General features: G+C 36.2%; 2 protein-coding genes across 3 annotated transcripts; one reads left to right on the forward strand and one right to left on the reverse strand.

The window, feature by feature from the left end:
* The first annotated feature begins 1,430 nt into the window (after positions 1-1,430).
* Positions 1,431-4,457, forward strand: LOC107026483 (putative clathrin assembly protein At2g25430). Of its 2 annotated transcripts, none has more exons than XM_015227459.2 (2): positions 1,431-1,683; positions 2,280-4,457. In XM_015227459.2, the coding sequence occupies exon 2, from the start codon at positions 2,328-2,330 to the stop codon at positions 4,170-4,172; it is 1,845 nt and encodes a 614-aa protein (XP_015082945.1). In that variant the 5' UTR covers positions 1,431-1,683; positions 2,280-2,327; the 3' UTR covers positions 4,173-4,457. The 2 variants fall into 2 exon arrangements, with proteins under 2 accessions (XP_015082945.1, XP_015082946.1); XM_015227460.2 differs by having other exon boundaries at positions 2,290-4,457.
* Positions 4,458-5,330: 873 nt separating this feature from the next.
* On the reverse strand, positions 5,331-7,256 carry LOC107024696 (putative uncharacterized protein DDB_G0286333). Its single transcript, XM_015225682.2, has one exon. The coding sequence runs from the start codon at positions 7,147-7,149 to the stop codon at positions 6,016-6,018; it is 1,134 nt and encodes a 377-aa protein (XP_015081168.1). The 5' UTR covers positions 7,150-7,256; the 3' UTR covers positions 5,331-6,015.
* Positions 7,257-11,486: the final 4,230 nt, after the last annotated feature.

Raw genomic sequence — 11,486 nt, forward strand, 5'->3', positions numbered from 1 at the left:
TCTTTTTGGCCAGAAAGAGATTTTTTCTATGCAATTTTATTTTTTAAATTTTTACCCTTTTATTTTTAATATCTTTTACTAAAAAATCGAAAAAAGATAGATTTACTTAAAATAAAAAAGATATTATAATTTTTAAAAAAATTTGGCCATATTCTGACCAAATTTTTTGATCATTTAGCACTTCTCCAATAACTAAATGAAGCGAATTAAGTATAATACCTTTATAGATCGTTTAAGTATTAAAGTTGTAATTTTTTGATGAAAAATGTTCACTGATTACTTCCGAACTATTGTAATTTATCATTATATAGAAGTAGAATTTTTGAAAAAAATGTTTAATTGATTACCTTTTGCCAATTATGATTTTATATTGTAGGTATATTATTAGTCTTTTAATTAAATTATTGTATAACTTTAATTGAATGATAGGGCCATAGAGGTGTGCAATTGGTTGGTTTGGTTTGATTTTATGTAGTATTAATTTGGTTTATAGATTTTTTATTTTTAAATATGGTGATTCAATAACAAATTAAAAATATATGTTTTATCAGTTTATCAGTTTTTAGTTGTTATTGATTCAGTTTTCGATTTATCCTATAAAAAAATTTCAATAAAATATTATACGACTGTACAATTCTCTTAATGTTTTGATATAATGAAACAAGAAAGATAATGAGAAATTGCATCAATAAAACAAAATATAGTACGAAGGCTATTAAATGTCACCGGCAAAACATAATATAATATTTCATATGTTAATCAAATTTCATACTTTTACAAACTTGCAAAAGCTACAAACATACAATTACACCAACAAGAATAAAACTAACACTAAAAATAAAAAAAGCTACGATTGCCAACCTAGTAAGAAGTTTGTAGAGTACTAATAATTTTGATAAGTTATAGCGTCTAGTAATATATTAGATTATTAATATATAATATTTTAGAAAGGGTAAAGTAGTAAATTATTATCGTTTTATTGGGTTATCGATTTATCCAATAAACCAATAATAAAAATCGATATCAAACTAATAACCCAATAATTTTTTTTATAAACCAACTAAAAACACAATAACCCAATAACATTTTTTCGAATTCAATTTATTGATCGATTCGATTTTTGCACACCCCTATTGATCACTTTTTTGCCAACTATAACTTCATCCTTAATTTAATATAAACACAATACATAAATATGTTTTTTTAATTTAAATTTAGTGTGTGCACAATCAAACACTTAAAATTCAGATAAACTTAAGCAAACAAATACTTTTACATGACAATACGAATTCTACATGATATCTTATATGGTATTATATCACAAATATCTACGTATTTAATTTTATACGACTATCAAATATAATATGTTGAGTAAGGCACCCAAAACATATATTTTGAAAAATTGTATTTAAATGAATGAATGAATATGTCAAAAACACCATGAGTTCTGACTGACTGTGTATATACACAAAAAGTCTCTCACTTTAGCCATTACTGTCTCTTCTCTTTCTCTCTACGCGTCTTCATTTTTTTTCTCTTCAATTCTCTTCTCTCTCAGTTCTATATTTATATATATATATACATCGATTTTGGTACAATTGATTTTCCGAAAAAAAAAAAAAAATCGCCGGCGGCAAACAATCGATCAGTTCCGATCAAAATTTGGGTGAAATTCTGAAAAGGGTATGAGTTTTTTGCCATTATCTATCAATTTTTAATGTGATTTCGTCTGGGTGTTCAGTAATTTTAGTTCTAACGATTGATGACGTTTTGTATTTGCTGATATCTACTGAAAGATTATTTGAAAGTTTCATCATTGCCGGCTTTGACTCGGATCTATTCATTTTTTTGTGATTAACTGAAGAAAGGGTTTTAGATTTTTTTTAAATTTTTGTTTGTTAAATGTAGTTACAATGTTTTTCATTTTTATGAGAGAATCGGGATACAGGGTATGTTGTTGTTGTTGTTGTTTTTCTTCAGGATATGTAGAATCAAACAATTTTTTCATACCTTCAAAATATTTTTAATTATAAGAGTTGCGATTTTGTAATACTTTTCGTATTCACAGATTAGATGATTGATAGAAGAAAAAAAAAGTAGAAGAATTTTAGAATGAGGCTTATAATTGTGTTAATAATATGTTCTCTTGTGCAACTTAAACTTTTAGATGAGATGGTCACGCTTCAACGAGATGCATTTTACTTTTTTTTTTTAAATTCTAGTTGTAACCAATTCTAGTTAGATTAAAGGATTCTTTTTTGTTGTTGTTTTTGTGAAAGGTGGTTAAAGGCACCAAGTTGTTGTTGGATTAGATAATTGTGGTGGCCATGAGTATTAGGAAGGCAATTGGTGCAGTGAAAGATCAAACTAGTATAAGCCTAGCTAAAGTGACCGGCAATGTTGCGCCGGACCTTGAAGTATTGGTGGTGAAAGCAACCACTCATGATAATGATCCAGCAGATGAGAAATATATTAGGGAGATTTTGCACTTGACCTCTAATTCTCGAGGGTATGTTAGTGCTTTTGTTTTTGCAGTGTCAAAGAGGTTAAGCAAAACCCATGATTGGGTTGTGGCGTTGAAGGCCTTAGTGCTTGTGCATAGGCTATTAACTGATGGAGACCCTGTACTTGGTCAAGAGATCATGTATGCAAGTCGGAGAGGGATGAGGGTTTTGAATATGTCTGGTTTTCGTGATGAAGCGCACTCTAATTCCTGGGATCATTCTGGATTCGTAAGGACTTATGCCATTTATTTAGATCAGAAGCTTGAATTTTCTACTTATGGTAGGAAGTTGAATGACGTTGATGGTTATGGTCAGTATCGGTCTGATGGAAATGGGATGGATAGGAGAAAGAGGTTCTCTAATGAGCCTGATGAGTCTGCTGGAAGGGAAGAGAAAAGTGGCGCGACGCCAATCAGAGAAATGAAGCCTGAGAAGGTTTTAGAGAGGTTGAATCAATTGCTTCAGCTTCTTGATAGGTTCTTGGCTTGTAGACCGACTGGTGCAGCCAAGAATAGTAGGATGGTGCTGGCGACATTATATTCTCTTGTGAAGGAGAGCTTCAAGCTTTATGCTGATATTTGTGAGGTATTACAGATTTTGTTGGATCGATTCGCAGAGATGGAGTATGCTGATTGTGTCAAGACTTTTGATGCTTATGTTAGTGCAGCAAAGATGATTGATGAGCTTGTGGGCACTTACAATTGGTGCAAGGATGTTGGGATTGCAAGATCATCCGAGTTCCCAGAAGTGCAAGTCATCACTGATAAGCTTTTGGGCACACTTGAGGGATTCTTGAGAGAGAGGGCAAATAGGCCAAGGAGCCCCGAGATAAATAGGGTGGAGAGTGCATCAGCAGTTGTAGAGGAGAAAGCACCAGACATGAACGAAATTAAAGCTCTCCCACCACCCGAGAATCACACACCTCCTCCTCCTGCTCCTTCTCAATCTCTACCACAGCCAAGGCCACATGCTCAGCAGGTAACTGAAGACTTGGTGAATTTGAAGGATGATGGAGTGACAGCTGATGGCGAGGGCAATAAAATGGCATTAGCTCTGTTTTCTGGGCCTGTAGCGAAGGGGAATGGCTCCTGGGAAGCATTCCCGTCTGATGGAGAGAGCGGACAAGTAACTTCAGCTTGGCAGACACCAGCTGCTGAGATTGGCAAAGCTGACTGGGAGTTAGCATTGGTAGAAACCGCCAGTAATTTGTCAAAGCAGACGGCTGATTTAGCAGGTGGTTTTGATTCACTTTTGTTAAACGGGATGTACGATCAGGGAACCGTGAGGCAGCACGTGAGCAATACTCAGGTGACTGGTGGGAGTGCCAGCAGTGTAGCATTGCCTGGAGTTGGGAAGACTGCAACACCTATGCTTGCGTTACCTGCCCCCGATGGAACAGTCCAACCAGTAGGGAACCAAGATCCATTTGCCGCTTCCCTTGCCGTGCCACCTCCTTCTTACGTCCAAATGGCAGAACAGGAGAGGAAACAACATTTGTTAATGCAGGAACAACAGCTGTGGCAGCAATATGCAAGCAACGGGATGCAAGGTCAAATGGGTTTGTCCAGACTTGCAGGAGCTACCCCGGGCTACTATGGCGCTGGAATGCAACCATCAATGCCCTATGGGATGGGACAGCCAGCAGGTTATTACTTCACTCCCCTCTGAATCTCGCCTCTCGCGATACATGTGGCGCTTTTGCTACATTGCAGTTCTCTTTTATTATGCTACAATATTATCATACTCTTGAAATTCTGTTATCAGCTCCTCTGCAACACCTCTAAGCTGTGTATCTGACGTTTTTGCGAAAGTGAGTTGAAAAAAAGGATATTGAGATAGCCATACAATAAGTAACTTTTATAGATGTATCAATCTAATGAAATTTCCATTTCAATATTTTAAGCCAAATTTTGCAATAGGTGATTGCTGAAAATTGAAAAATGTTACCTGGTTTGTAGATAATGTGCAACTTTTACTTATAAAGATGGTGACTTTAACTTGAAAAAAGTTGGAAATAAACATATAGCTTGAATAAGACCAATTATATTGATGATGAAGATATCATATCAAGAATAGGTTGGTCCATCCATCTGAAGGGGAAGGTCTTGTGTGTATCATTGATCATTTTGAAGACAAGTACAAAAACTGAAACAAAACTCTCTCTATATATGCATGCCTTTTTGTAAACCTTGTCGGGCTATATGACATCGAACTCTCTGGTTACATATGATCCTCTAGCACATAGCGCTTTGGTTAATACATGAGACAGGGACGACTCAAGCACATTAATCTTGCTAACACGAGACAGGGATGACTCAAGCACATACATGAGACAGGGAAGACCTGTAGTTTACTATGATCGATCAAACACGTTTTTCATCATGTATATTATGATGATCGATCAAACACGTTTTGCTTGTGGCTGAATTGGAAATATAGAAAAGGGACCTTTTCTAGATTGGAGTATAGAACAAAAGAAAATACTGATGCTGCAATTATAGAAGAGAAGTTAAAACTCATGATAAGAATTTTTCTCAGTTCTTCAAATTGTTTTGTTTCAAACAAATACTACTCCCACCCAAGGGAAAAGTTACCATTAGATGCAGGTTTTTATTGATTTTAATGATGACAACAACCACAATAATGATATATTCCGTGAAATCTCACAAGTGAGGCTTGGGGAGGGTTGAATATTCATAGACTTTATCACTAACTCGTGAAGGTAGACATATTTTTTAAAGACCCTCAACTCTAGTGCAACAAAGAAGCACAAAGAAGGAGATGGTGAAGAAAATATAACAAGTAACAAGGAAACAGTGCAAAGTCTATCAGAAAGGAGCCAAAAACAATAACATATCGTGATAATCAAAACACAATAAACAACATAGTGTCATATCTTCTCTTATCACCTTTCCCCAATACTTCTTCGGTCTACCTGTGCCTCTATTACCTTCTATAACCAACCAATCACACCTCTTCACTGATGCATCTACACATATCCTCTCAACATGTCCAAACCATCTCAGTCTCGTTTCCTTCATCTTGTCTACCACAGATCCCACTCCCATCTTATCCTTGATATCATCCTCATTTCTAATCTTATTGCTGCTCCTAGTATGACATACATCCACCTCAACATCTTTATCTCCGCAACATGCATCTTTTGTACATGAGAATCTCTGATCAGCTAAAACTTCTCCCCATACAACAATACCGGTCTAACCACCACTTTATAGAACTTACCCTTAAATTTTGGCGCTAGTTTTTTATCACACAAGACTTCAAAGGCAAGCCTCCACTTCATTCATGCCGTACCAATACAATGTGTGATATTATCTAAGGACTGAAAAATGTGTGTGACTACAATAATATCAGTCTTAGAGAGAACATGAACAAATATATATTAATTGCATTTTCTTTTAGCAATTTGTTCACTTTTTAGGCTATTTACTTGTTACACCTTATTTCATAGTATAGTTTAGTATACAAAAAGGGGCACGTACATTAATATTTAAGCAGAATTTGTTTTCTTTCTGCTCTTGCCAGTACTACTATTACTGTTATTAACTCTACGATTCCCTTGATTATTGTTATTGTTATTGTTATTATTGCCCGCTCCACATACAATTGTGAACTCGAAACAATATGCATTTCCAAAACACGAATACAATCCTCCGTCTGTATTCCTTCGTGTATGTCCTCCTCTTCCTCGTTTAGTTTCTTCCAATCCTTTCGCGTATGCTTCCTCTGCTGTCAACTCCCCCAATATCGAACTCTCTCCGTCTTCATTTTCCCTATTTGATGCTACCCGTTGTGGCAGCATTGGCTGCAATTTCTTTGCAGTCTCCGCTGCCACAATGGATGCAGACGGACCAATGTCAGAGCATAGTTCTGACCCGTTTACTATCGACCCTGCTTGATTTGGAAATTCTCCATTGTTGATCTCGGAATAAGCTAGGTTATGTGATTGCCAGATCTGAACTTTGTTGGTAATTTGCAACTTCTCATCTGTATCGTTGTGGTTATTGTTGATCATTTCATCTTGAGCATTGATATCATTTATTTTCCTGTCTAAAATATCTCTATGATCCATCGACAATGGTGTAATTTCACTGAACAACGGCATACTCCGTTTCGATTTGTCAATTAGCGAAACACCCATATTCAGTATTCCTTGTGGGTTACCAGAAGGTCGACGTATTTGAAGAGCTACAAATTTCTTACTCGAATTGCTGGTATTTTCGAAAGGATTTACGAGATTGTTGAGGATAACTTTAACAGTACCTACAAGAATATCACGAAACCATGAAACAGTATAAATTTCAACATGGATAGCTGATGAATCGGAGATGAGGAATTCATCGTCTACGCGAAAAGAGAACTTATCATTCCAATTGGGGTTATTGTGACCATGATTATCAATACGAGTTGTGCGTTTACGATTGGGATTAACCCAAGTTAACGCGTAGGTGCGAAGGGATTTACAGACGGGAGATAGATCTTGAGCAGAAATGAGGGTGATTTCGAGAATATGATTGTTGTTGTTGTTGTTGTTGTTGTTGTTTGGGGAAGAAGAATGAAGAGGTTGAGATGAGAGGGAAGAATCTGCAGTTATGGTTGATGAAGGAGTTGGTGTTTGGTCCATAATTTCTTCTACGATGCTGCCATCATCCGTGTGACGGAGATGATGAACAGCCTGTAGTCGAAGTTAGGGGTGGTGGATGAGATTCAAGAAAGAAAATGAATAATGATTTTTTTTCTTTATTCATGGCAACGAGTAATCAGAGGAATTCTATTTCTTCACATCTTAATTTGTTGTTATGATATCCGTTCATTTTTATTTGTACGATATATTAAAATGTAGATATTAACAATCATTTCTCAAAAACTTAAAATATACATATTACTTAGCTCACTGCATTCAATCTGATTAAATTTTTTTTAATTGATTTTCATTTATTTTAGAAAAGAGATAAAACAAAAAATAAAATAAAAATTTTGCATTTTTGGTACCAAAAATTGATGGTGGCTCTACAAATAAATCATAGTGACATGCCGACAATAGTTTTTAAATCTAAAGGTCACATGTTTGTCACGCTCCAGCCTACATCCTGGACGTGACACGGCGTACAAGTTTACGAAGAGCCTCATACAAGCCTGATAGGATTCGATATAACGAAAATGGTAACAAAATTTAAAACCATACACTTAAAACTTCATTTAAAAACACTAGCGGAAGTCTACCATCTCACATGACCATCTAAACAAGTCTTTGAAATAGTCTATTACAATAAAAAGACATGAAAAACATGAAGATACTTGTCATCGAATCTTGAGACATACCACTATCTTGGAAGGATCTCAATCCAAGCTTGAAATAGGAAGATTCAATCACTTGCCGGAACTTACACTTATAGTAAAATGAGAGAAAATATGGGTCAACACAATTAAGTACTAAGTACGATAGACATGCAAAAACATGTTTAAAATGAAAATTTTATTTGAAAGCCATGCATTTAAGCCAATTTGATAAAACTTCACGAACACACGTAGAAGAGACAGTCAATATATGAATCGCTTCATCACATTTAGCTTTCACCTTGAGTAACCCCAAAGCTATAAGTTATACTTTGTGCATGTATGAATAGTGTTCCATACCACCATCCACACTTTGTATGATTCATGTTTTATAATTCAAAAGTGTACGATTTTGTCTTTTCTAATTTAAGTTGTTATCAAATTTCTTTATTATTTTTCTTATAATTTTATGTATGATTTACATTTTATGATTCTAAGTGTTTGATTCAATCTTATATTATTCAAGCTTTATAATAGTAAGATTTAATAAAGAGTTAGTAAGATGTTAGCCATGTGTTTATGATATCTTCTTTTGAAAATTGTTGTACAAACTCTATTTATTAAATATAAACATTTGAATAATTTAATTCAAAGTTCTAAGATATTTTTGTTAAAAAGATAGAATTTCATATATACATATATAGTACTTTTTCACTATCTTCAATATTGTCTAACCCATGGAGCCTGGGTTCATCCGAACCCCCTTCGACGAAAAATATTACTATTTATATCTGGTTAATGCACACGAGTGTAGAAAGAACTAATTAAAGTAATATATAAGCTAGCTAGACCTAACTGGACCCCCATAAGTCCAGAAGGTACACTCGCACACAAGTTTAAATAAAAACCTGAATGGACCCCTATAAGCCCGATGAGTACACAAAATAGCTATACTAAAGAGAATTGCATATGAGAACATAAGACCGGAGAACATTGAACCAGAACGTCAACCCCAATTAGTAGAATCTGACGGTATGGAGGCCAAACCTCAAACCGGATGCTCACTAGAAGTACCCAAGTAGCCAATCACAAATATAAGTAACTGAGACCAGATTTCTAACTGGAAGCAATACATAAGTATGCGGGTGATCGAGGTGGACCTTAAATCAGATTATCATACAAATTATCAATGAGGTCGAGACTGGGCCTTGAATCCGAATGCCCGACAAAGGTGCCAATATAGCTGCTGAAAGAGTCTCTATCGATCCATAATCATAAATGCCCATGGAACACAATCCACACTTAGCCAATCAATGTAAGTTCTTGGAACCGAATCGAAAACCAACTTTGAGTTGTGGAGCGAAACTTTGTGTTGCCGACGTAACTCGTGAAGCCGTAGTATCGAAGAAGTAAGGATATCTATGACGGATCAAGCTTATCGCCTATCTAAGGCCCAAACTATCAGACTCACGTCTTCTAAACCATTCTACAAGGATCTAACGGGCCGAGTGACGTCAGGGCAAAACTAAGTCCTACCGATTCCGAATCTTACATTTCTAAGGTAAGCCCTATTCAAACATTAACTAAGGCCCAATATGCTTCAAATAACAGTAATCAAGCCTACAAGTTGTTCGAGCTCAATCTAATATAGGGAAGCTGTATCCTACCTGTAGGCCGATCACCCGCTCTCCAAAAGCACATCTCCGAAGCTTTCCCATTTCGAATGGCCTCAAAACACTGCTACTCTATCAAAATTAGATACACAAAGTTATTACGATCGTTTAGACACTAAAATCACAAGAAAGAGACATACCAATTTCGGGGTCAAAATAGGGACAGTGGAACCCGCGCTGAAAATTCCATAATTAATCCAAAAATAGGTCTTAAACAACTCCCCGAACTTGTGTTCCAAATTAGAACACAATTCGGGGCTCAGAAACAACACAATATCAACTTGCAACCAACACTCGGGTTTTCTCAAGAACTAGAATGAGACAGAAACTGAATTAGTATATTTACCAAAAACGGGAGGTCTACAGTGAAGTCCAACAAGACCAAGACGTTCTCCTCGAAAAACCACTCAATATAGCCACTGGAATCATCAAATTCGGACTTAGAATGAGGGAGAAATTAAGTCCCAAAATATCTCACAAATGGGATCACAAAGTAGCCAAGACAACAGATGAAAACGAGAATTCACCTTAAACGAAGGTCCCAAAGCATCTTTCAAGCTTACCAACACGTTGTCCTCAAAAAATCTCACAACCTAGCCTCTTGAATTTTCCAAATTGGAGCTCTATAACTCAAGATATCGCACTTTTAAAAAGAGGGCTGAAGCTGAGTAAGGGCTTTTATAGAAGACCAAATTAGTCGATAATACCCCCAAAATTTGGTCGATAAAAGCCCAAACTCTGGTCGCTAAAAGGGCTGCACTAGATTTTAGCTTTTGCTATCTTTTTAAAGACTCTTACGAGGTGCTTTGAATTCGTTCGGAATCCCGTGCGCGCATACGAACTATGATACTCTACTAAGTTTGACGTTCTGAACTCAATGGCGTAGTCAGAATTTCAATCAAAGGTCATCTTGACAAAAAGTGGGTCCCACTTTTAAAGGTCATTTTTAACCAAATACATCCAGGGGCTCGAAATGAGTCCGGAGACCTGGGAGTCGAATGGAAGGTTGTTCTTGACCAAACTCGACATTCGGAAGCTAATTGCACTGACAAGATTTTCATTCGAGTGTGTTTTCCGAAAATGTTAACCAAAGTCAACCTTAGGCCAAATTTCAAAGGCTAAAACGCCTAATGGTCCAAACTCCCACAGAAGGCGTCAATACTTGTGCCGACCATGCTACTAGCCTAATTTGACCATTCCGGAGCTGATGAAACTCTTAAAATTCCATTTTGAGGTCGTTTACCTGATGAACTGACTAAAAGTCACTTTTCAAGCTTTAAGGCCTCTAAAACACAGAAGTTGCACAAAATCCAATGAAAACCAAGCGATCGAACTTCCAGCGCCAGCAAGTCATAAATGACTTGAAGTTGCTACAAAACTGCTCAAAACGACATATAGGAAGCATTAAGGCAAAAATAACCTGAAGGGTCATTACAACATCCACTACTAAAAAAATTTTCGTTCGTGAAAGTAAGGATAAGGATATACTTGAATGCTCAAATAAGTTGGGAAACTGCTCCCGAAACTCCTTCTCTGTCTCCCAAGTAGCCTCCTCCACTGAACCGTGCCTCCAACGGCTCATTTGAACTTGAAAATGCACCTATTTTCCCTGCGGGACTAACTGGATACATTGCCGACGTCTTAACGACGTTTATAAGAAGTTTTAACCATTTTTTCGGGAATTTCGATTCACAAAATTTTTCATGGACTATAGCACATGAAAATCGGTAAATTATGCGTTTACCTACTTTGGGGCTTGTTTTAATGTGAAAATTCATTCATTTTCTCCGCAGGACAAACTGGATACATTGTCAATGTCTTAACAGACATCCACGAAAAATCATGGCTATTTAGAAATTTCGGATCACAAAAATTCAATAGACTATAGCACACGAAACTCGACAAAATCTGCGTTTATTTGCTTTGGGGCTCGTTTGAACTTGAAAATGCACATGTTTTCCCCGAGGGACGAACTGGATACAGTGCCAACGTCTTAACAAACATCCACAAA

This window comes from Solanum pennellii, chromosome 7 (assembly GCF_001406875.1).
Source record: "Solanum pennellii chromosome 7, SPENNV200".
Classification (NCBI taxonomy): domain Eukaryota; kingdom Viridiplantae; phylum Streptophyta; class Magnoliopsida; order Solanales; family Solanaceae; genus Solanum; species Solanum pennellii.